General features: G+C 42.9%; 2 protein-coding genes across 2 annotated transcripts; both read left to right on the top strand.

The window, feature by feature from the left end:
• Positions 1-19: 19 nt before the first annotated feature.
• Positions 20-7,333, top strand: LOC103316681 (proteasome activator complex subunit 4). Its single transcript, XM_016982041.2, has 14 exons — positions 20-314; positions 392-681; positions 767-907; positions 993-1,164; positions 1,228-1,778; positions 1,856-2,187; positions 2,293-3,286; positions 3,367-3,637; positions 3,719-4,105; positions 4,179-4,754; positions 4,839-5,899; positions 5,971-6,460; positions 6,534-6,770; positions 6,856-7,333. Exons 2-14 carry the CDS (start codon positions 398-400, stop codon positions 6,997-6,999), a joined length of 5,640 nt encoding a protein of 1,879 aa, XP_016837530.1. The 5' UTR covers positions 20-314; positions 392-397; the 3' UTR covers positions 7,000-7,333.
• Positions 7,334-8,128: 795 nt separating this feature from the next.
• Positions 8,129-25,196, top strand: LOC100122042 (E3 ubiquitin-protein ligase HERC2). The gene is made up of 23 exons (XM_008211511.4): positions 8,129-8,255; positions 8,457-8,699; positions 8,771-8,965; positions 9,037-9,247; positions 9,319-9,576; positions 9,642-10,834; positions 10,912-12,299; positions 12,369-12,668; positions 12,742-15,064; positions 15,136-15,827; positions 15,907-16,318; positions 16,407-17,104; positions 17,192-18,218; positions 18,293-18,841; positions 18,928-19,448; positions 19,523-20,077; positions 20,158-21,052; positions 21,140-22,223; positions 22,301-23,019; positions 23,107-23,545; positions 23,622-23,845; positions 23,931-24,085; positions 24,168-25,196. The coding sequence occupies exons 2-23, from the start codon at positions 8,507-8,509 to the stop codon at positions 24,399-24,401; spliced, it is 14,265 nt and encodes a 4,754-aa protein (XP_008209733.1). The 5' UTR covers positions 8,129-8,255; positions 8,457-8,506; the 3' UTR covers positions 24,402-25,196.
• Positions 25,197-25,804: the final 608 nt, after the last annotated feature.

Genomic DNA, 25,804 nt, shown 5'->3' with positions numbered 1-25,804 from the left:
GATAAATAAGATCTCTTTTGTTATCACCATGTGTTAGCAAACCGCCAAACTACTTCAATTTCCGACAATATAACCTCTAACATAACACCTGCGCTTTTTCGTGTATTTAAAACGTTATTTTATAAGTATATAATAATACAACAAAAAACTTTAACAGCTCACGCCAAAGATACAAAATTACAAAGCGTGACTGGAAGATATTACAATTGCGAATATTATGAGGCGGACTATGGATGACTGAACAATGAACATTCTGTGAGAAGTATTTCTCTGACCAAGAAAACATTACGTTTGGATTGCACTTTTGATAAAAAGTAAAAATAACTTTCTCAGCTGATTATTATTGTAATCTCCTGGTTATTATAGTTATCTCCGATTGTTTGCTATACAGAAAACAATGGATCTCAGAAGTGGAGTGGACTTATGCTGTATTGAGCAAATTTCTGGCGAATTCCTATCTACCTATGATATGGTAAATGAAGAATGTGCCGATGCCTTAGAATTGAATTACAAGACAGCATTTCAGAGGGAAAATATTTTCAACAGACTCCTTCCTTACGCTGATAAACTTGACAGTGAAGCTGATGAATTGTTGGCAAAAATTAAAGCAAATTTAGGACGATGCATTATGCTAAGGGACATCAAACCTGGCTGTGTAACCTGGACAACTATGTTACAAAAGTAAACGAATTATCTAAAGTCACAGAATATTGGAAGATATAAAGCTAATCATTTCTAATAATTGTTGTTTTTTTATGCATTATAGATATGTAACTTTATACAATTTGAGGTTTACAAAAGAAGATCATATCACTTTCATTAAGCTGATGTATGAATTGGTGACCATTCCAAATCTGGAGCTGTCTTTAGTTAATGACTTTGCCTATCGGCTTTACATGCTTCTTAGGTTAATAATAACCCATTTTCCATAAATTTAATATATTTTTTTTACAAAAAATATTTTTCACAACTTGAACAATTTTTATGTGTAGAAAAAATGATCTGATATCACCAAAAGAGCTGGAACTACCATGGAGACCTCTGTTCGATTTGTTCTATCGAGTAATGCCAAAAAAACCAGATTCACTTAAATTTGAAAATTATCCAGAACCCTTGGAAGATTTGTTAGATTTAATAGTTTGTGCATCGAAAATTTACTTTCCAGTAAGTTATATTATAAAATAAAGTACGTACTTTTTTTATATTATACAATACATTATTTTCTAGGTAAATGCAACACAAGAAATATTGGATGAATTTAGGCCTCTTATCTGTCCATTTCAAGATGATGCAATGCAAATAATTATTGAAGGTTTTCAATTATTTTTGCCAGTGCAATTAAACCCAGAATACCATTCATTTGGCCATGAATTGTGGTTTCACGAGTTTATGAAGCTTTGGGAAGTTTGTGATTCCTGTTGTCACGAATGGGGAGACAACATGATGAATTTGATGTCAAAATTAGCTTATTATAATATTGGATATATTGACTGGGAACCTTACATACCTTTGATGTTCACAAGATTTGTTCAAAGCTTTAATTTACCTGTTGCCTACAAAGATATAGCAAGAAACAGAACATTTAGCATATGTCCCTACTACATAGGTATCTGGATTGCATCTGCCTTGGGAAATAAATCAAAGACACAAACTTATTTAGACAAATTACTAAAAACAGTAGAAACATACTCTCATCCAGCCAACTATGGCTCTTGGCTTGAAAGTCTTGGAGAATTGTTTGTAACTGTTTCATACTTTGTGGTTTTAAGGATAAACAGGTGAGATACTCACTGTGATTGCACACGCGCTACTCATTTAACATTTTTGATTTTATAATAACTAAGAATTTATTCAGGGAACGGTATCAGAACAATTCTAAGAAACCAAATTGGAAAGCACCAATTCCTGATTCTCACAAGTTAACAGATGCTGATATCGATGCATTTGTTGAAAGTATGATACCAATTGCGATGCTAGGAATTTTTAACAAACGTTGCACGCAGTTGTTCTACGATACTTTAAAACATCTCGTTGATATGAGACCAAATCTTGTAATACCGAAAATACTAGAGAAGGTTTATCCCACCCTTGGTGGTGATATAGAACCTCACAAAATGATAACTGCTATGAAGTGCATGATTACAATATCTCGACCATTGGTTCAAGGATCTCGCATTCGTAACAAAGGTACTTAACATAGTTTATTATGCCTTGAACAGTGTGATTAATCAAGCAAGCACTACGCCTCTTCAGTTGAAAATTCAGAAACGATTAAAAACATTCGTTTTTCAGAGTACGCGTTCGAGCAGGGTCCGCTTCATGTGCTTCCATTGCTATTCACCTCTCTTTCGGGCATAGACCCGAACGATACAAACAAGTGTTTTATAACGTTCCGTCTAATTGCAACATACGTTACGATGATACCCCTAGTAGACTGCAGCCAGTCGACCGCCGAGATGAGCGATGATGACCGATCGGTTTGCACCGAAACTTCGCGCTTCGAAGACTTTGTACTGCAATTCATGGATAAAGTATTCGCTTGGATAGACTCAAACTCAGTAGTGTCGGTTCGTCTAGAAAATAACGACAATAATAGTAGTAGGAGTCGCTCGGAAGAGTTGGCTGAAACATCCCTGAGTCGAGTATTCTCGGCGCTTCTCCGACAAGTTAGCCCTTCTATTTTTACTGGTGCGCTCGGGAAGCTGCGTAGCTTTATCATAGAGCATGTACTAGAGACCCAAGTGGCAGGCCAGTTAGTAGGGGCTTTATGCAAAGTGTTTTGTAATGTTAATAGTCAAGAAACTCTGAAGGCTCTATTTCCTTTTCTCTCGGAGAAGGTGCTCAACGCCATTGGAGAAGGTGACGAAATCCTCAAAGCCGATAATTTAGACAACCACTTGCTCTATCCACTGCTGTTATTGAATCAATTGGTGCTTACTCAGGGAAAGTACCTACTGCCATACATGGATACTTTAATCAAAGTCATTGACAAGACCATTATGCTGAAATCACGTGAGGGCAATATGCTTGGTTGCTTCACTCTCAGCAGCGTTTTCAAGTCGCTCTCGACAGTTTCGTTTATAAATGTTGAAAGAAATCTTAATGATCCACAGTATCCATATGTTCAAGATTGGGGCGAGTCGATTAAGATCAAGGAGACGAAGATAGACTCTTACACTCCTGGCGAACAAGAAGAGAAAGTATTGCAGGAAATGTTTACAAGATACTTTGTACCTACTGTTACGAAGATACAAAACTTCATAAAATCGCAAAACTCGTTATCTAGGTAAACCATTCATCTATTTGTAATTTTTCATTGAATTAGCACAAATATCAATAATAATTCTCGTATGTGACTATGATTAGGAATGAATTACAAATCACATTGAAAATACTTTTGAATATTCTGGATGGCTGTGATGCGGTTTTGCCATTTTGGTCGGAACCTCCTTTAAAACTTGAATCGTACGAGAACTGCACGGAACGACTAGAGCCTTTCCTTGGCTTTTCTGGAAAGGTGCACATGCCCGATGGCGGCAATGTTCGGTATTTTTTGGTACAACTTATGACCGAATTGCAAGAGATCATGTTAAAGAATGTTGAAGACGATACGAAAAGCTTAACGTCATTACAATTGGTTTGTATCTCGAACATATAAACTGAAATATTTTAATAACATTCGACGATTGGAGTAAACTATATATTTTATGATCACCAGATTTGGAGTTATTTGCTTCTCGGTACATTGCGATCGCAGGTGGACTCGTGTTTTACATTCTCGGTTACTTATTCCGTATCCAAGAACGTTTTGGACAACGAGATGACTGGAAACTTTGCTTGGTTCCCAACGCTTGTCCTGGCTCGCGTGAATTCGCAACATCGAATGCGAAAATATTGCACTACTGCAGTTTTAACTGAAACTCACAAAAATATTCTGCTGCAATTGTTGAAGCTGAGCACTAGTCAATACTGCATAATCCGCATAATGGCTCAGCAGTCGCTAAACGCGGCACTTAGCTATTTTCCAAACGCATATTTAGTCTTGACACCGTATATTATTGAAATCCTTAAACTCGATCCAACTGAACATCACGATGCCTATAAGGTTAGTACTATTTATAAAATAGCAAGACAATACCTCTATTTATTCATAATGATATGCCGTTTATTTTTTGTAGGGTATACTATACTTAATAACGCAAAATATCGATCATGAAGTATGCCTGCTAGTGAAGCAGGATTGGGGATTTATTAAAAGCATATGGAATGCTCTGATATTATCTGGAGCTTCCGAAAAACCCTCTGTTATTCAGTTGAAGGACTGCATCACGGAAGAGATTATAGATAATTTTTATACAACTAACATTAAAATAGAAATACCGGACAATATTGTAGCGCTTGCTGCAAATTTATGGAAAGGTGGACCAATACAACCGAGTAAGCCCCTACCTACACAGAACGAAATTACGCAAGGAGAAGAAAAGTTGCGCAAACAAGGAGAAATGAATTTAAAAATGTATAATGAGCTCTTAGATAACTTTTTGCATGCTCTAGTGGAAAAGAAGTTGCACTGGAGACATCGTCAGATGGCAATTAGTTTCATCTTTATTTTGATTTGTGAGGATGTAAAGTTACCAGCGAAAGTAGTACGATTTTTGCTCAACTCCTTGATTAGCGAATCAATAGAGGATAGGCAAATGGCCATAAAAGCCATGGCGTTCGTTCTTAAGCAGCTGAAGAAAAAACACGTCAAGGTATTTCTTAATGATTGGTAGTAATCATATTAGTTTTATTTTTTTAATAAATAAATGATTTATTATATTAAAATGTTTTAATAGCGAAAAATCGATGTCTCAACAAACAATAATCATAACGTCAAAAAATTAGCGTCCAATTCCGTCATGAAGGTGCACCCAGGTTATCGCTCAGACAACGCCTGGCTCCAATACAATTATAATAGTCGACCCACAAATTCCGCCGAATGGGACGAGCCACGCTATATGCACAAATCTAACGTAGGCTACTATGCTTGGCCTCGCGAGATCGAGATCTATGCTGCAACTTGTGAACAGCCCAGCTATGATAAGCTGAATCTTAGCGAACAGGATAAAGAAATTGAACAGTTCTTTGGAAACCAGCAGAACGTTGACCGATTAATCGAATATTTCAGCCTCGAAGGCCAAAGTGACGAAGACGCATTCAGCTCCACTCGTGTACGCATGTTTACGGGCATATTTCGTAACCATGGTGACTCGTTTTTGGGTAACTTTTTGCCACATTTGCGTAAACTTGTAGTTGACAAGCAGGAGAGCTCTCAGCGCTGCGCCGCCGAAATCATTTGTGGTGTTATTAAGGGTTCGAAACACTGGCCTTTTGATATGACCGAGCGGTTATGGCATGAATTCTTACCAATTATTCGCAATGCTCTGAACAATTTAACTGGTGACACTATCCAAGACTGGATCCTTTGTATAGCAAATGCAAGCAAAGATAGAGACCCGAATAAGTTGCATTGGTTACTTGAGTGTATCATGGAGGAATCGCCACTAGGACAGTCGGAAGCCTCGTTTGCGGAGTGTGGAAGACTCATGATCTTACAGGGAGCCCTGATAACGCAGACTTGGAGGCTTAGTGAATTACTTAACCGATTATTACTTCGCTTCAAAAATAGACTGGAAGAAAGTCCCTTTCAGAACGTGAGAGACTGTTTGGCATCGTTACTTGTGTCAATTTTCAGACCAAGTATAAAATTCGATTCAATAGTGAGCAACGAAAATCCCTTCCCGGAAGTCGATGAGTTTTTAGAAAATGTTTATCCAAGGTTACAATCGCTTCTAGAAAAAGACAAACCGTCGAGTTCGCTAACGAATGTCGTCGATGTGTCGCCGTCGAAGTCTAGGTAATAATTTTTCATTAATGAACAACGATTTTATTTTTAAGCATAAAGTGATACATTTTTTATATTTTTAGTACAAACGCAATCGATTCAACACGCGAGCGAAATAGTAAACTATTAAAAATGATCTGCAAATGGATACTTGAGACTGTAATGTTATCGAATCTAGACAATCTTTCTAGTTTCTACAAGATTTATCCAATAATGTGCCAGCTGGAAAGCAACGAGAAGGACGAAGAACTATCGAAAGCATGTTCTAGAACACTTGCTGTTCTAGCCCAGACCCTTACTCAACCCCATCACGTTCCAGCCGCACTCGAAGCAGTGACGGCAATTTCTAAAAGTACATCTTGGTCTGCGAGAGCTAGCTGTCTTGAGTTTCTGCAGGTTCTGGTCTTCCATAACATGAGCATTTTACTGAGCAACGAGGCTTGGATTAGCGCGATTCAGGATATTGTACTACATTTACTGGAGGACGAAAGGCTCGAGGTCAGGGAAATGGCTGCTAAGGTTCTCGGGGGGTTGTTGCATTGCACTATTCTACCAAATGAAGAAGCACTTTTGGTGAGATAGTTTTATGGATAGAACTCCTACATGTAATCGTTCCCTGCTAATAATTATGCTTGATTTTTTGTAGGATGAGTTTAAGAAGAAGGCGAGAACAAAGCTTGGCAATAAGAGGAAAAGAATGTCAGAAAAAGAGGAAGAAAAAAGCGATGTGACTAATAAAATAATCAACGCTGCGCGCTTACGACACGCAGGTGTTCTTGGAATGTGTGCTTTTATCCAAGCTCATCCCTACAATGTTCCTGAGATAATTCCACCAATCTTCGATTGTCTCAGTCCGCATCTCAATGATCCCGAACCTATACCCGTAAGTTTATATTATAATTACGACTTTGCTAATCATTGTTCCTTACAAATCTTTTGCTAATATACAATGATAATCTGAATTTCAGAGTACAATTCGTAAGACATTAAACGACTTTAAGCGTACACACTGTGATGGATGGACGGGTCTCCAAGGCCTCGCTGAAAGATTTACGGAAGAACAATTCGCTCTTTTGCAAGATTTGACGGTGCCACCTTCATATTACGCCTAATTAAAATATGAGGAAAATGTTTAATTCTAACAAAAACCCGACCTTTTTTATGAACTTCTATTCGCACTACTGTAACTACTAAAATTATTAAAATTATTTATAATACTATTTAATGATAGTGCGACGTACGTAGAGAGTATTTTACAGATTATTAGTACCGCGACTATAGTCTACCTATGATTGTGCATCATCCTTGTATATAATTTTAATATACTCGCAATTTTTCATGGGTACTGTGTACCGAACAGTTTTTCTATTTATAAGAAGAACTAAGAATGTGTAAGTAATAAATAAAAATGGAAGTTATATTTTGTTAATCATAATGATTCAAGTACACGCTTCTTTTTCATTTGTTGCACCAACGCTCCAAACTCTACCTGTAACTTTAAAGCATAGAATAAAATAAATATTCTAATATTTATAGCAATCCACGACTAATATAAGAAAGAAGATATTTCTACAATGTATTTCTACAAAAAAAAAAAAACAAATCAATATCCTCTGAGACAGTGTCTTACGTGATTATAATAAGAAAAAAAAGAAACAAGCTCAGGTCCTCCTCCGATGCTAAACCGATGATAAACTTATAAAGCTGAAATCAGCACTTTTCGAACGACCGCTTGCGGCGCCGCCGTGTCGAAAAAAGCCCTTATATATACCTATACTATATATATATGACATAACAGCTATAGAGCCCTTCGCAGTTCGCGATTGGTCGGCTGAAAAAATATAGTCTGCTTGCGCCTGCAGGCGCCTCTATCGCTCCGAAATGACGGCTCTCCTTGCATTGTAAATATTTACCCCAAACTATGCACACTGTCTGTTCATTCCTCGAAATTCGACCCATTTCCGTCTGCCGACATACCGTTTCCCACACTGTCTACATTCTGCAGTCTCGCATCACAACTCGACTGCATTCAACGAGGCGCGGTGCAGTCAGCCGAATGCAGTTTTGATCTGCGGCGGAGCAGCTGTGTTCCTGCGTGTGTTATATTATACATATATAGTCACTCACGCTCCCACCATTGCTATACATCGTATACCACCACAACTGTGCTCTCCGTGTCTGTCTTTACTCCGCGAGTAGCGAGAGCCGTCTTTCTATCTCTCTCTCTCTCTCCTGTCAAAACTCACGAAATTGGGGAAGAGATAATGTAGATGCTCGTTGTGTGCAGTGCCGTGGACTCCTCGTCGTAACCAGCTGAGAGACGATGGACTGCGGAGATGCCGAGGAAAAATGTGAGGAGTTAATCTAGGTGGGTGTTGATCGACCTTTTTGCAGGACTTTTTTCCTGCCCTAACCTACCAGTGGAAATCGTTTGGAAAATTCGTGTGCAGTTGCAATGATTTACAGGACTCCTTTCATTGCACTGCCTCCTTTGACGTGTTTGTTATTGTTATATTGAGAAATCTGGTAGTGTGCTGTGATATTTAATGTGAAATGTTGTTCTGCACAGATTTATTCAGCTGTTGAGAGAGAGAGAGAGAGGGACGAAGGAGCAAAACCATGAGTGGTCAACTGAACATCACAGTTAGACCAGAGGTTCGTCTTGATGCCAAGTGGCTCAAGATGGACCTCCAACGCTTCCTTTGCCGAGATGGGCTTGCCGAATTGTGGAACGAGATGATCAGAGACGGTGAAATTGTTGGTGCCTTTAGTGATGGTTTAATGAATTCAGCGGGTGTTATTGCCAGAAAAGGTAAATTAAATCCTCTGCACTAGCTTCTTAACATTTACATAATTCATATTACAATTCCATTTGCTTTGCAGGAGAGAGTGGTCATTATTATTGTAATTTGAGAGTGTTATCATGTCCTTGTTGCGATGGCATTTGTGGTCCACAAAGTGGATGCAACTGTATTCCTTGCCAAAAGTTAGATGACGAGGAAGGGCACATTGTTACAGCGGAAAAATCAATTCCTGCACAGTACACAATAGATTCCTGGTTATGGGGTTCCCAACCATGTATGTACTGTTTTGTATTTAATAATTTCTGAGCAAGAATATATTTTCATTTGAAATTACTTTTCCTATAGCTGCTAATGAATTGACTTCATGCATCGACTCACTTATAAAGGAACAAAGAAATCTGTGTCATGAAGTTGCCAATAGCACACTCTCTTCAATTAGATTAAGACAGCGCCTAGTTATTGCCCGAAGATATTTCACTGCCTTGTCTCGGCATAAGCCCCAAGAAAACAAAGAAGTAGTGGTTGCACCCAAAGCTGCAGTGAAAGTACAGAAGAAGTAAGTTTTTATTAGCTAATCTTAAAAGATTTAAAACAGCAGACTTTTAATAAATTCGATCATTATTCCAGAATAAAGCCCAGTGAAAAAGCAACAGCCGGCCTCGCGCGCGTTGGTTCACGCGCCGCGCTTAATTTTTCATTTGCTTATCTGAGGAGAGCTTGGAGATCCGGCGAAGACATTGATTTTTGCAGTGAATTATTGACTGAGTCCTTGGAGGCTCTTCAGTCGTTGCCTGAAGCTACTCTTTTCGACGAAAATAACGTGTCCCAAGTCTGGCTGGAAGTTGTCGAACGATCTGCAAAATTTTTACGACAAGTTGTTACAGGGTAAGCAAATACATTGATACTCATTTTTCAAATGTGCGGAAAAAATTTATTATTATCTTTTTTAGTGATGTGGTGTCGGGAAGGATCTCGTGGTGTCCAGTACCAGTGGCGGACCAGCACACAGCCCTTTGCTTACTGCTAGAATTGGCCACTCAACGTGGTACACTCTCTAGCCTTCTCGATTCGGTGATCCTTCTTCTTCAACTTAGTGAAAAACCCAAGAACCAGGACAATCGAGTAATGCCGCCAGGCAGTTCAGCCCCGCTCATTCCGCTTCTTCGACGCCTCAGCACAATTGCGGCGACAAAATCGCGACGGCTCGACGAAAATGCGCCTCCTGGTCCCTGCGAAGCTCTTCTCAAGTACCTACGATTACCAGAGGAAGAAGCAGCTTCTGTGGACCTACGCAAGGCAGCCGTTATAGTCATGTGTCATCTTAGTCGATTAGCCAAGCCGCTATTACCACCTATACCTGATTTACTGAGGCCCGAGACACAGACCTTCCAGGAGGTACTCGCTTGGGGTAACGTCCACTTCGGCAGCGGATCCATGCCATTCTACTGCGACGCGATAGCTGAGATAGGGGTCAAACAGCTGTGTTGTACAGAAAGAGCATTGCTAATACTCTCACTCAGCGGCAAAGTTTATATGATGTACTACGGCTCAGAGACGCAGTACCCCCAGAGCGTCTACGGATTTGCGGACGACGTTGTGCAGATCGCCTCACATCCAGATGGCAAACATTATCTAGCCCTCACGACCAAGGGCATTGTTTACTCTTGGGGTAACGGAGACGGAGGAAGGCTTGGTCATGGCGATAGTTTCTCCTGCGACGAGCCTCAGGTGATCGAGGTATTGTCGGACAGAACGGTGACGTACATAGCTTGCGGCAGCACGTACTCGGCTGCTATCAGCAGCACAGGAGAGCTTCTTACCTGGGGTCGCGGAAGTTACGGTCGACTAGGTCATGGCATCTGCGACGACATCAGTATTCCAACAGTCGTTACGGCGCTGAACGGACACACGGTTACACACGTCGCCTGTGGAAGTGGAGACTCTCAGACACTCTGTGTCACCAACTCGGGAATCGTGTTTTCTTGGGGCGATGGGGATTATGGAAAGCTTGGCAGAGGTGGTAGCGATGGATCGAAATTGCCAAAGATCGTGGATAAGCTGCTGGATCAGAACGTTGTAAAAGTTTTCTGTGGGGGTCAATTCTCAGCGGCGTTGACGGCGCATGGAGAGGTTTACACATGGGGTGAGTAGTACGGATAATAGATTCTAAATGAAAATACTAGGTTTTGTAAGAGCTTAATTCATTGCATCTGTTATCAGGTAAAGGTGATCATTACAGATTAGGCCACGGCAACGAAGAGCACGTGCGCTTTCCCAAACTCGTAGAAGGACTTCGCAATAAAAAGGTTCGGGACTTGTCAGTGGGCAATCTGCACATACTCGCTATCACCGAAGATCAACTGGTTTACGGCTGGGGGCGTAATGATGCTTGTCAAATTGATCCATCGCTGGGAGCTGTCGTATCCGAACCTACACTATGCCCAACTCTCAGTGGTAAGAGCGTAATCGGGCTAGTCTGTGGACCTATGCAGAGCTTTGCCTGGTCTATGTCTACCTGGTCAGTACCTCAGAGAGTCGCCTTCGTTGTGGACGTTTGCGAAGAAACCTTCAAACTTCTGGACACCCTGCTCGGCAAATCGTGCGAAGGTTTACCTGGAACGAGGCCTCCTACCCAAGATCGCGAGTGTCTCGTAGTAGCAGCTCTGAACCTATTAAGGCTACAACTTCACGCCATGATAACGCACAGCATGGATAGCAAAACGGTCGGACTAGGGAATAGCAGTGCCCTTCTGAACTCTATTAAGCAACGTTGCGTTAACTTGGCCAGTGTGTCCGGAATCCTAGCCACAATCCAAGAGGCTGCCCAAGCTGTTCTTCAAACCGGTTGGAGCATACTGCTTCCCACGGCTAACGAACGAGCAAAAACTCTGTCCGGTTTTCTGCCCAACACGAACGCATTAGAGATCAATAGTTCAGGCTCGAGTAATCGCGGCCAGCAGTTTATGGCGGATCTTTTGGTCTCTAGTCTGATGGCTGATGGCGGCCTCGAGCTGGCTCTTAAAACCGCCATCAAAGCGGAGATATCAGATATCTCTGACGACAGTCGCGAGATCATCACTACCGGAACGAACACCCACCAGCACCTCAAGGACTTCAACACCGCCGACGCGAAGTCCGCCTACAATACGCACAACGCCGCCACGATATCTCTTTTGCAGCTCGTTAAGCAGCTCGTACGAAATGGCACTTGCATCACTCAGTCGAGATTCCGGGCTCTTCAGCAGCAACACCAGCAGCAGAATAATCAACAGCAGACGAGGTACCAGGACAGTCCAAAAAAGATCGACAATTCGCCGAGTCTTAGTCTGCTGCTGAGGTTTCAGCGATTACTCATAGCACAGATGCTCAACTGCATCGGAAAGTGCAGTACAGGATCTGAACCACAGGATCAAGAGATGTTGGGAGTCGAATCTTTATTGAACAAGTACATTGCCCAAGTATGCAACCACGTGACGGAAACTATGCCGATCGCTATGGAGTTAGCGAGTATCAGTGGAAAGCATTTTGTCATGATTGCTAGTGTTTTAAAGGCTGATATAATTAACGTTTTGTTACCTGAGCTTGTTATTTGCCTGATACTTTTACAGGTAAAATTATATACTACTACTGCGTTCGATTTTGTTGAAATTCAGAAATAAACTTAATTTTATTTTCAGGTTGATTATCCTATGTTATTGTTAAAAATGAATTGGATGGAAGTTTTGTCACCGATACTGGACGCGCTTGATCAATTTAATCGTCTGGCACCTACGGTAGAAAAGGACGACGCAGACGATCTCTCGTGGCCTGGAATCATAGCGCCCCAACATAGCAATAAACTTTCTATTCAAGATGAGCCTTCGATTATCCGATGGGCGGATCTGGAAAATCACAATCGAGACGGTGGCTTCTGGGTTGTCCTAAACAACAGCGTATACGATGTGCAAGATATTTCCGGCTATGATGGGTCGTCCATTGTTAGTACCATTAGCGAAATTATTTCTTTGCCAATTTAGTATCATAAAAATTAATTTAATCTATGCTTCATAGGGCTGCAATCAAGAAAGTCTACACAGGTTAATCAGCCGAGATGCTCGGCACGGTATGATGGACTCATGTTTCGTAGGCTATTACTGTCAACCTGAACCAGATAATACACAGTTCACCATTGAGGTAACCGATGTCTGCTCGAGTCTACTGGACACCGAGCGTGCTCTCAGTTTCGTTCTTGGTCTACACGCATACCGGTTACGCCAAAGTCTCGCCATCCAGCCAGCAGAAGAGGAAGCTGGTCAGTGGCTCGAGGCCAATTTCTTACGAGGTGGTCTTCAAATCCTTCAGCCACCGAATCCTTATGAAGAGGAAAAGGGCGAGGCACGCAGTAACAACTCCACTGCTGCTAACTCGCCCACGGAACCGCCACTTGTGCCGATCTGTACAAAAGACGAACCGCAACGAGTTACCGACGACCGAGTAATTGCTTTCGTTCAAGCACTTGCTGAAACACACAAGACCGATACCTATGTGCAGGCGTTCCTAGCGATCGTTGATCGTTTCTGCAAAGCTAACAACGTTTTGTCGCACGTTGATTTTGGTGGCGATCATCCGGTTGAAGAAATCGGCAGACTGTTAATGGCGGTAATCATCAAACATCTTGCTTTGGGACATCAGACCATAGCACTAGTTGATCAGGAATTGTCCGAGGGCAACGTGAAACTTACCAAACCTCTTATTGACATGGTCAAGGCGATTCACCAGACCAAGTGGAACCTGATAAGGACGAGGCAACAGCAAAACCGAAGCTACAAAGAGGTTTGTGCACCAGCGCAAGAAAAATGTCGATTCCTGCTCTACGAGATCAGGCCGGCCACGAGTTACGAAATAAAAGGCCTAAGGGATCTGAAACTCTTGTATACAGTTCCCAGATTTAAGAGAGCAGTACAAAACGTTATGGCAGATCTTAAGCAGATCGACTCCCCGACAAAGCCCGAAGACATCGTAAATGCTTCTATTCAGAACGCCAAGTCAAAAAGTAAGAGCGAAGATGGCGAAGAGAAATCTGGGCAGACCATCACTGGTTCGACAACCACGACGACAACGACTTTACCACCCAAGCTCGATGATACCACCAGCTGGTCGAGTATGACCAATGTCATTAGACAACTAACCGATAAACTAAACCGCAAGCCTTTGATCATGGATGCTAGCGAACTGATGACAAACATCATTAACTTTGTAGTGACAGAGGATAGCGGCGACGTGGAGACCTTGCGTCGCGCAATGTATTGTCAAATCCAGCGGGTGAAAATGCGCGAACAAGGATTGTTCATGATTCAGGAGCTACTCCAGAAAGATTACCTGATTACCTCAGTCAAGTACTCACTACTGAATGGCTGGTTAGGTCTAACACACGAAAACAAGTATCTCGCGCACGGTATCACCCACTGTCTGAAGAATATTCAATCAGTCACTCCATACCTTCGCCTCAAAGTAATTCTCGCCGAGGCAAAGGTGACACTCTGGGCAATTCAGGCTCTACGCGCTTACGTTATTCAAGCAGAGTTGCCTAGCAAATCGAGTAAAGCCAGTGGCAAAAGCAGTCTGAATCAAGGCACTTACACTTGGCTGCGGAAACTACCAAGAGCTCGGTTTCTGTTGACGATATTCGGCATGCTGACAGGACAACAGCACGCCAACGAGATCGGTCTACTGATTAACTCGGGCTTATTATCCAGCATCCTAACGCTATTGAGACAAATAGGTCCAACTAAACCAGCTACTTCGGCAAGTCAAAGTGGGGAAGCAAAGGAAACGAAGACCAAAGAAGCGTCTACAACCGTGAGTGCTATATACGAGGACGTGGTGAACAAGTGCAAGCCACAGTCAGTGCAGTTGTCTGGCTCCGAGCTGGCAGCCCTTATGAAGATCGGTACAAGAGTAGTCAGAGGCGTGGATTGGAAATGGGGTGAACAGGACGGACCACCACCAGGAGAGGGAACGGTGATAGGTGAATTAGGTGACGATGGCTGGATTCGTGTCAAATGGGATAATGGAGCGACCAACTCCTACCGTATGGGTAAGGAGGGTAAGTTTGACCTTAAACTTGCCGAACCACCTGCGCCTCCAGAAAGTGATTCTGACAGCGAGTCTCCGCAATGTGACTCGGCCAAGTCTGAACGAGATAACACGAGGGAGGTTCATCCTACGACATATCTCAAAACCGCATCAGTAACGCTGCTCAGGGTTATCCTTCTGTCCTCTGGAATTGAGGCTGACAAAGTTCAGCCATCGGCTATCAGAACGCTTTCCTCCGTCCTTAGAGGTATCATATCCACCGCCAACAAGTCTGATTCCAGTCTCCAAACACAATTAGGTAAGGCTTCAATTTACTTAACAGGCACATTCTTATTAAGTGATTCTAACGTACATTTTCTGTTTTAAAAGCTAAGGAATATGAAGATTCCTGGGCAACTCTAGGTCTCCTTCGCGCGATCGCTAATTCAGGCATTCTCTGTCGAGCGCTGAGCACTCCCGTCTGGGTCAACTTCCTCCTGTGTATCGTCGCTGACGAATCGACCAATAAACTACACAAGCAAATCATGGCAATTCGTCTTCTTGGCACCGTTTTACCCTTCTGGCCAGTGAACGCGCCGGAAATGTCTGCCTTTCTCGAGAAGGCCTTCCGTCTGCTAGGTCACATCGGTTTAATGTGCGAAGCTAGTCAAGAGCTTCACTCCAACAAGTGTCGCGTTTCGTTAACAGCCTCCCATGGATCAACTCTTGCAGAGGAGCTCATAGGCTTGGTGCGAAGTCTTCACTTGTTACCCGGTTGGAACGCCGCTCTCAATACCTTTCTGGCTTCGAAACTCGCTCTCGCTTCTGACCTGCTAAGTGACGGGCCACTATTTCACATTCAAATGAACGAGAATGGAGGAGAGAATAGTCTGATTATTCAGCAGTCCGTTATGGCCACTTTAAGTGTCGTTGGTGGATTGGATAGTAGACCGAGAATCGGAGGCTTGCTCGAGATTGATGGACAGCTAGGTACAGTGTGTAGATTCACCCAACACTCTAAGCTCAATGTTCAAATGCACGAGACTGGTCAGCGGAGAAAAGTCGGATTTGGCACCTTCAAGGTATTTTGCCCAACTGGTTTCAGTTCATAAATTCAAACATTGACAAAATTTAATGAAAAATTAACATAAATTTGTACAGGTTATCAATGAGAAATTCCATTTGGAAAAGATGCCCATGACCGAAACACTTTTAAGTACATGGGCAAATCTTCTGCTTGGTCATTGCGGTATGGACAAACGACCTGGTGGTATGCCTGTAATAGCTGGTGTAGTAAACGCTTCGATTTTGAGGATGCAGCAACAGCAGTTAGCTGCTCTCAACGCTGGCAAGACTCTCATAGAGTATCAGTCAAAGCTGCGGAAAGTCCTGAAGTGCCTGACGACCGATAACGACGAGGATCGAAGTACGTTGTTACAAGAACTGCTCATCCGAGCGACAAGGCCACAACCACTTAAGCCTATATTCAAAATGGAGGAATTGGAGACAGCTGCGTTGATCGTCAGTCAGTACCTGGCCTCGGAACTAAGGCACACTCCTATACATTGTCCAGGTATTCTTTTTTGTGCCCGAGAGAAATAATAACCATTGTTTATTAGTTATTGTGAGTTCGCTATAATAAAATAAAATTCTTACATCAGCAGGTGCCACAGGTTCAGATCCTACAACACCTACATCCGACATCTCGCTGGTTTCATTGACATCCAGCCAAAAGCGCCACTGCAAGAATAGCGGCAAAGCCTCTAGCTCAACTGTTGCCGTAGGTGGCAAGATCGCACCACCAGCAACAAGTCCTCTGGTTACCCAACTTACAGAAATGGGTTTTGATAAACGCAGCGTCGAATTCTGTATTAAGAACCTTAGCATTTCCGAAGGCAGTAATATTACGCCTGAAACGGTTGTTGCATGGCTACTAGAAAATCCGGATATCAACGTCAGCGATACTGAAACTGTATCGAGCTTTGAAGATGCTTGCGAATCCGATGATTCTAGTAGTGAGGATGTCGACGATGATCCATCATCGCAAGAACCTGGAGGTTCCTCTCAGCCAACCTACATGAAGCGATCTGATTTTTTGTCAGTAGACGAGTATGCAATTTATGTAAGAGATAATGTAAAATCGGGAATGTTGGTGAGATGTTGCAAAACGTACGAGGAAGTCGAATACGGTGATGTTGGCCAGGTAGTGAAGATCGATCCAGAAGGACTGCACGATCTCAATGTACAGGTCTCGTGGCAACATAAAGGCGGAACTTATTGGGTTCGCTTTATTCATATCGAACTGCTGGGGCATCCACCGTCGCTGCCTGGACCACCAGCTCTTAAAGTTGGGGATAAGGTAGACGTTATTTAACTTAAAATTTAATTCTAGTTATGTGATTAATTTAATTTCATGATGCTAAGTAACAATTATTACTTGAACTAGGTGAGGGTAAAACCATCTGTAGCAGTACCAAAGTACAAATGGGGCTCAGTAAACCACCACAGCGTAGGGATAATCACGGCTATCCTGAACAACGGCAAGGATGTCTCAATTGATTTTCCCCAGCAGAGCAGTTGGACCGGTTGTGCTGCAGAAATGGAACGTGTGCCTAGCTGTCATCACTCAGTATCTTGCAATTCTTGCCATATCTCTCCAATTTCAGGTCCGCGCTTCAAGTGCAAACCCTGCGAAAACTATAATCTTTGCGAGAATTGTTTCTATACCAAACGGTCGCATAGACATGGATTCAACCGAATTGCTGAACCCGGTTCGGCGGCTGTTTATGCTGGAAGACCTGGTAGATACCATAGACAAGACCTTCTTGAGCCATCAGTACTAGACGATTGGTCCAAATGCATCCGAACTTTGAGTGTCTCCTCAAACGAGCGCTTGGCGAATCGATTAGTTGATGGCTCAGACAAATACTGGCAAAGTGGTGGTGCCCAGGGCGCTCATTGGATCCGTATGGAGATGCTGCCTGGTATACTTATCCACTCACTCAAGATCGCGGTAAATCCTCAGGACAGTAGCTACATGCCATCGTTAATAGCCGTCAACGCAGGTGATTCGTTCGACAGTATGCTCGAGCTTGTGAACATCAACGTTCGGGTGAACGACTCAATAGTCACGCTTCTGCAGGATGCAAAAGAATACTATCCTTGTGTAGAAATCGCTATCAAACAATGCAGAAACGGAGGAATAGACTGTAAAATACATGGATTGCAGATTATAGGGTATAAGAAGGTTTTTGAGAATCAACTAGCTACGTCTGTGTCATTCTTGGCATCGGACTGGGAAGTCGTGCAAGAGCAGATGACCGCCCAGAGGGCAAGCGACGTTCAGCAGAATGCTGCGGTTTACGTTTGGGGGTTGAATGACAAGGATCAGTTGGGAGGATTGAAAGGATCAAAAATTAAATTACCAGTTCATAGCGAAGTGTTATCCAAACTCAAGCCCATTCACATAGCAGGTGAGTAATATACACTTTTTCTTCAGTAAAATAATCCAAATCTCGATATTAAAATATCCTAATTTTTATTGCAGGAGGCAGTAAAACCCTCTTTGTAGTAAGCCAAGAAGGAAAATTATACGCATGCGGTGAGGGCACAAATGGCCGACTGGGACTTGGTGATAACAATAACGTAGGCGAGCCTAAGCCGATTCCTTTCCTCAGTCAGTACATCATCAAAAAAGTAGCGGTACACTCGGGTGGCAAGCACGCGCTCGCTCTCACGCAGGACGGTAAAGTATTTTCGTGGGGCGAGGGCGAAGATGGCAAACTTGGACACGGAAATCGCGTGTCCCTCGACAAGCCGCGACTTATTGAGGCCCTCAAGTCCAAAAGGATTAGGGACATTGCTTGTGGTTCTGGACATTCAGCTGCGATCGCTAGTAACGGAGAGTTGTATACTTGGGGCCTTGGAGAATATGGAAGATTAGGTCATGGCGATACGACGACACATCTGAAACCTAAGTTGGTAGATGCATTAGTGGGCCAAAGAGTTATACAAGTTGCTTGTGGTAGCAGGGATGCTCAGACTATGGCTCTGACCGAGGATGGATCTGTATACTCCTGGGGTGATGGCGATTTTGGTTAGTATTTCTGATGCAGTAAAATAATTTTAATTATTTTGTCTTGCGTTGCTAGTTATATTTTTTATTAAAATATGTTCATACAGGTAAACTTGGTCGTGGCGGAAGCGACGGTTGTTATTCGCCTCTCCCCGTCGATCGTCTAAACGGACTTGGAGTCGTCCAGGTCGAGTGCGGTGCCCAATTCTCATTAGCTTTAACGAAGTATGGTGAGGTTTGGACCTGGGGTAAGGGCGACTATTTCCGTTTAGGCCATGGCAATGATCATCATGTGCGAAGACCTACTCTCGTGGAGGGTCTCCGTGGAAAGAAAGTCGTACACGTTGCCGTTGGGGCATTGCATTGCCTTGCGGTAACGGACGCAGGTCAGGTGTATGCCTGGGGAGACAACGATCACGGACAACAGGGTAATGGATCAACGATGGTCAATAGAAAGCCCTCTCTTGTACATAATTTGGAAGATGCAAAAGTCAATCGAGTGGCTTGTGGATCCAGTCACAGCATTGCTTGGGTACTGACCGATCAACCAACCCTGGGTAATCAAGAGCCTGTTACTTTCCCAACTGCGAAGGATCCGTTGGGCCAGGCTACACTTGGCTTTACTCAGGTGCGTTTTATTAACTAGATGATTATGTACGATAATTATAAAGATGCAATTTTAATTGTGTGATTTTAATGTAGGATAAAACTGAAACTAACGTCGTAACGCCACCAACGAAGAGCAGCAGGCCATCTCTTGCTCACATTATCCTCTCGCTAGAGAGTAACGTTGCTAAACAACAGGCACTGCAACACGTTCTAAACGCTCTATTTATTATGCAAGCTCGAACCGCCGTTGTGACAGCGCTTCAGAGTCACATAGCTCAGACCTGTGGCAAAGGAAATACTTCACCTGAGGCTCAAGCCGATGGCACTATGAGCTCGAGTACGGGACCGACTGTTCGCTGGGGTAGCAACGACGTCATTGGTGAAATAGCTCAAGGTGGTGGCGAGAGTCTAGCCAATCCGTCTGAGGTAGCAAACATCGTTGCCAGTCCACGAGCCACACCTGAATCTGAAGAGTACCCGCTAGCAATTTTTCCATCGATATCGAGTTCTGCAAGCTTATCATCTCGCGCCTCTAAAATGTCCTCTAGTAGCGCAATGAGCGTAATTGCTGCAACCCTCACTTCTAATGCCCAGGTTGTTGGCGAAGGCATGAACACCGAACCTGGCCTAGACGAGTTTACATCACAGGTAAAAAAAAATATTTATAAGTGCATAGATTTATATTCTTCTTAAAAATAAAAATAAAAACTTCATCATCATTTTTGTAGCTCACCGAGGATGATGCGCGAATGTTGGTTGACCTTCTGAAACTTGCTGTGGCAAAGCGTGTCTGCGAAGGCGCCACTGAGACGATATCCTCGGTTCTCATAGCCTTGGGCAAAACCAACCACTCTATCGGCAGCATGCTATTAGAACTCTGTGTGACGGAGCTCGAAGACACAGCTGCCAATTCTAATTGCCTGAACAAAACACCCCAGCAAGTGGTACAGGAAACGCCCCATCCGTACATCGACGATACAACGCTTACGGGACACGTGAAGATACCGGGAGCCGAAGCGCTTAGAATCGAGTTTGACAGACAGTGTTCAACTGAGAGGCGTCACGATCCGTTGACAATCATGGATGGTAGTGGCAAGACTGTGGCTGTCAAGAGCGGAAGAGACTGGAGTGAATGGGCCACGGAAATCAGAATTGAAGGTGACGAACTTCGCTGGCGATTCACATCTGACGGATCGGTAAACGGTTGGGGCTGGCGTTTTACCGTACACCCGACACTTGCCAGTCTTGCACCTCAGGAGCTTGGCTCCGATCGCGCCGTCCTCTCTCAGCCGTCCATAGCCCTGGCAGAACGTCTCCTCGACAATAGCCTCATTAGTCTCGACAAAAACATCGTGACTCGCTTGGCCGCCGCACTGGCTCAATGCAGTCAGCTCAGCAACCTTAACGCCAAACAACGCATGTGGGCTCTCAGAAAGCTTCAGGTTGTTGGCCAATGTCATCCAGGTAGGCCAGATGCAGCGCTCTCTACTTTATTGGGCTCGCTTCCTCAGGCCCTACTCAGGCAGTATGAGTATGAAGATCCGGCAGTTAGGGGTGGCAAACAGCTCATGCACAGTGATTTCTTCAAGGTGCTTGTGGCTCTTGCTTGCGATTTGGAATTAGGTATGCAATACAGATTTTATTATTTTGTTTGTGTAAATAATTAAATTAACGACAAATTGTATAAATTTTTCTATTTTTCATCTATAGATGGCATGCCTTGTTGTTCAGAGATTCATAAATGGTCATGGTTCCGTCGCTATTGTCTAGCAGCTCGAGTTGCCAAAGCGCTTATCAATCGTACAGCCTTACCAAAATCATTCTGTATCGAAGTAACCAAACGTATCAATGAGATGGTAACGGACGGTGATGCAAATCTCAAGGATCACGAAAACCACTCGATCTTCAAACAAGAGCACGACGAACAGCTATTACAATGGCTTAGTCGACGACCTGAAGACTGGACATTATCATGGGATGGATCAGGGGCAATATATGGCTGGGGTCATAATCACAGAGGACAGTTAGGTGGTTTAGAAGGAGCAAAAGTCAAATTACCACTACCGTGCGAAAGTTTATCCGCATTAAGACCTATTCAGTTAGCTGGTGGCGAGCAAACATTGTTCGCTGTTACGGCTGATGGCAAAGTTTACGCGACTGGGTATGGCGCACTTGGTCGACTCGGAACGGGTGGAGTGGATTCGGTGATGGTCCCAACGTTATTAGAGTCAATTCAACATGTATTTATTAAGAAAGTTGCAGTCAATTCCGGGGGCAAACACTGTCTTGCCCTCAGTTCGGAGGGTCACGTCTACTCGTGGGGCGAGGGTGACGATGGCAAGTTGGGCCATGGCAACCGAATCACCTACGACCGTCCAAAACTTATAGAGGCTTTGCTTGGTACCGAAATAGTAGATATTGCGTGTGGAGGACATCATAGCGCAGCAATCTCAAGTGCCGGGTGGTTGTACACATGGGGTAAGGGACGATACGGTCGTCTGGGGCACGGCGACAGCGACGATCAACTGAAGCCTACAGTCGTGACGGCTTTACAAGGATATAAGGTGATAGATGTAGCTTGCGGTAGTGGAGATGCTCAAACACTATGCGTCACCGACGATGATAATGTCTGGAGCTGGGGAGACGGAGATTATGGAAAGTTGGGTAGAGGAGGTAGCGACGGCTGTAAAGTACCTATGAAGATCGAATCTCTCGCTGGTCTTGGTGTTGTCAAAGTTGAATGCGGTAGTCAGTTCTCAGTTGCACTTACGAGATCAGGAGCAGTGTATACATGGTAAGACTAGATCGAATTGTGATAAATCTATGTTTTAACTTAATTTCATAATTTTAATGTGTATATTCCAATTTCAGGGGCAAGGGAGATTATCATCGCTTGGGTCACGGTACTGACGATCATGTGCGTCGTCCCCGAAAGGTCTCCGCCCTGCAAGGCAAGAAAATCGTATCTATAGCTACCGGCTCACTACACTGCGTTGCTTGCTCAGACAAGGGTGAAGTTTACACATGGGGCGACAACGACGAAGGTCAGCTAGGCGATGGTACAACTCACGCCCAGCAGAGTCCTCGGCTAGTACATGCCCTTCAAGGCAAAAACATCACGCGGGTAGCCTGTGGCAGCGCGCACACCCTTGCTTGGAGTACAACGAAGGCTACGCACAGTCTACCTGCAGCTACTCCTATGGAATACGATCTGGTCAAGGACTTGCCCTTCTCGGCACTGCACAACAGACTCGTGCTTTTGCACCATTTCGCTGAACTGCTTTGTCCAACCCTGGCAATGTTTCCAACAACAGGCAACGTGGCGTTGAATAAACTTGCGCCGATGCTGGTTTACACGATCAAAGAAGCGACTTTCAGAAAAGTAGTGCAGGCTACTATGGTGAGAGACAGGCAACACGGACCGATAATCGAATTGAATAGGATTCAAGTTAAGAGGGCGAGAAGTAAGGGTGGTTTTGCTGGACCGGACGGCATGAAATCTGTGTTCGGCCAAATGGTCTCTAAGATGTCATTGCTTACGCAAGATGTGCTATTCTTACCTCACAGAGTCTGGAAAGTTAAATTTGTAGGCAAGTGTCATTTTTAATTATCAACTAATATTTTAATTTTATATTTTCGCAACTGCTATTGTTAACTATCTGATCTCAATTCATCAGGAGAGAGCGTCGATGACTGTGGCGGTGGTTACAGCGAGAGCATTGCCGAGATGTGTGACGAACTCCAGAACGGTTCTTTACCTCTTTTGATTCCGACGCCTAACGGCCGCGATGACAGCGGCACTAACCGGGATTGTTTCCTGCTGAATCCTCTTGCAACCTCGCAATTGCATATGAACATGTTCCAGTTTCTCGGTATCCTCATGGGTATCGCTATACGAACCGGCAGTCCTCTGAGTTTAAATCTCGCCGAGCCCGTTTGGAAACAGCTGGCTGGTATGCCCCTTACCCCTGCTGATCTCACCGAAGTCGACAGGGCATACGTTCCTGGACTGCTTTGCATCAGGGATATGGATCCGCAGGAAAAAGTATTCCAAACGCTCGAGATGCCGTTCTCTACTCCCTCGGCCTATGGCCATGACGTTCCACTTTCTACCAGGTACTTTCTTAATCGAATCCATTAAGATAAAATTATTATTGAATTATAAATTTAACGCACTTTGATGAAATTATAGATACCGTAAAATTACACCAGAAAATAGACACGAGTACGTGAGACTTGCTCTAAATTATCGACTGCATGAGTTCGATTCCCAAGTGGCTGCTGTGAGAGAAGGCATGTCCAAAGTAGTACCAGTACCTTTACTGACATTATTCAGCGGGAACGAACTTGAAACTATGGTTTGTGGAAGTCCTGACATTCCTTTGGGACTACTGAAGTCGGTTGCAACATACAAAGGTCATTATTTATGTATGATCTTACATTTAGAAAATATATTTTCGCTATGAGCTAACTTATCCTTAAAATTTTTTATTCGTAACAGGTATAGAGGCTACCTCGCCATTAATACAGTGGTTCTGGGAAGTAATGGAAGAATTCTCCAATCAAGAAAGATCTTTGTTTTTGAGATTCGTTTGGGGTAGAACCCGCCTACCTCGTACAATAGCAGATTTCAGAGGTCGAGATTTCGTCCTTCAGGCAAGTAGCACATTCGAACTTTAAAATTGAAATTATTGCCAGAAATTTACAAGTATAACAATTTCACATTTTGTCTCATCAGGTGATGGATAAATACAACCCACCCGATCATTTCTTGCCGGAGAGTTACACGTGCTTCTTCTTGCTAAAAATGCCACGCTATTCTTGCAAGAGCATACTCCGCCAAAAGCTCAAATACGCCATACATTTCTGTAAGAGCATCGACACAGATGAATACGCGCGCGTTCAAGCCGCGACGAATTCTGATACCGACGACACTGACAGTCTCGCCAGCGAAGAGCACACATCCCTGTAGCTTTAAATGTAGATAACGAAAAAAAGAAAGTTGATCTCCTATGTCCCTGCCTCCTGCTCATGACAGTGTGAGCAACGATGTTGATTTCTCCCGACCAGAGGACTATTTATCTGTTATTTCGTGTGCACTCGCTGCAGCCGAGCGAAAAAGAATTATATGATAAGCCACCAAAGGAAAGAGTTATTATAGCACCAATTGAAGCGAATCTACCAAAAAAGATTTATTACGACGAAGATGATTATAATAATGAAGATTATAAGTATGGAAGATGATCTAGGGTGAAAGAAGAAAGTTTTGAAAAGGCTTCAAAGCGTTTTTGCCATGCAAGCAAAACTACCAATCTTTCATAAGCCGCTTTGTGATATTCTTTCAAATCTATGTACACGAGTTTTGTAAAATACTTGTATGTCTAACATATATAGGTTTCCAGTTATGTGAAAGGAACAAGATAACCTATACTTTATTCAGTTTTTTTTTGTAATAAGCTTTTAAGTTGCGTAGAACTGCGTGAATGGTCTCAAGTGTGTTTGTCTATATTACGTGAGAATCTATAAGAGAGAGTTTATTTATTTGGGCCTTAAACAGTTAAAGGTATTTTACACGAGCACTAATTATATTTTCTTTCGTTAGTATTTTTTTTTTATTGGCATACACTGCTACGTATAATGTACAGAACTACATTATTTTGGAATTCCTTTCGTGCAAATGTGATATTACGAATTATCAAAGGCGATACTCGCTCTAACTACAAATTATAATAAAATTATTTAAAATAAATTATAATGTCATTAAAAATTCTGCCTCGTTTACTTATATTTACTATAAAGACTTAATTTATCGTCACAAAGCATTGCTTTAATTCCGTAATCACTGGTTTGATAGCACTTAAAGAAATATTCCCTTCTTATTAAATATATTTATTTCAGATTAGAGTATGCCCTCAATTACTATAGTTTTGCACTTATAAATATGCTTTTAGATAACGCTTTGATTATAGCATCTTCTTCCATACAATCACATGGAAATGTACACTTTTTCCGAACAAAGAACTAGACGCGAGATTAATCAAGATACAAATGAAATCTTCCGTATGGGTATACGTTTCACCTCGATAGCTTATGTTGAAGTAATTTGTAGGATTTATTGTGCTCGCAAATCATATCATCGATGGTGTTAATTAAGTAAGTTAGTCGAATTCAAAAAATTACATTGAATTTTCTCGTCTCGTTAGCATTTTTAATTGAAGATGTTGTACGTAACAAGATAGTGGATATTTACAGCAAAACTCGCAAAAAAAATTCTCGGTATACACTATCACCGCGCGCTTTGAAAGTTCTTGAAATAACAAAGAAAAAATACGTTTTAATCGAACAATAAGAACACATATCTGTCTGATTAAGCGA

The sequence above is a fragment of the Nasonia vitripennis genome, chromosome 2 (assembly GCF_009193385.2).
Source record: "Nasonia vitripennis strain AsymCx chromosome 2, Nvit_psr_1.1, whole genome shotgun sequence".
NCBI lineage: Eukaryota > Metazoa > Arthropoda > Insecta > Hymenoptera > Pteromalidae > Nasonia > Nasonia vitripennis.
This window is presented reverse-complemented; position numbering and strand designations above follow the sequence as displayed.

What these genes read in the sequence shown, in the direction of transcription:
- LOC103316681 (XM_016982041.2), top strand. Translation starts at nt 398, where the DNA reads ATGGATCTCAGAAGTGGAGTGGACTTATGCTGTATTGAGCAAATTTCT. An exon ending in CGGCTTTACATGCTTCTTAG is followed by an intron (nt 908 to 992) that starts GTTAATAATAAC and finishes TTTTATGTGTAG; the next exon opens with AAAAAATGATCTGATATCAC. An exon ending in CATCGAAAATTTACTTTCCA is followed by an intron (nt 1,165 to 1,227) that starts GTAAGTTATATT and finishes ATTATTTTCTAG; the next exon opens with GTAAATGCAACACAAGAAAT.
- LOC100122042 (XM_008211511.4), top strand. Translation starts at nt 8,507, where the DNA reads ATGAGTGGTCAACTGAACATCACAGTTAGACCAGAGGTTCGTCTTGAT. An exon ending in TTACGACAAGTTGTTACAGG is followed by an intron (nt 9,577 to 9,641) that starts GTAAGCAAATAC and finishes TATCTTTTTTAG; the next exon opens with TGATGTGGTGTCGGGAAGGA. An exon ending in CTACACTTGGCTTTACTCAG is followed by an intron (nt 19,449 to 19,522) that starts GTGCGTTTTATT and finishes ATTTTAATGTAG; the next exon opens with GATAAAACTGAAACTAACGT.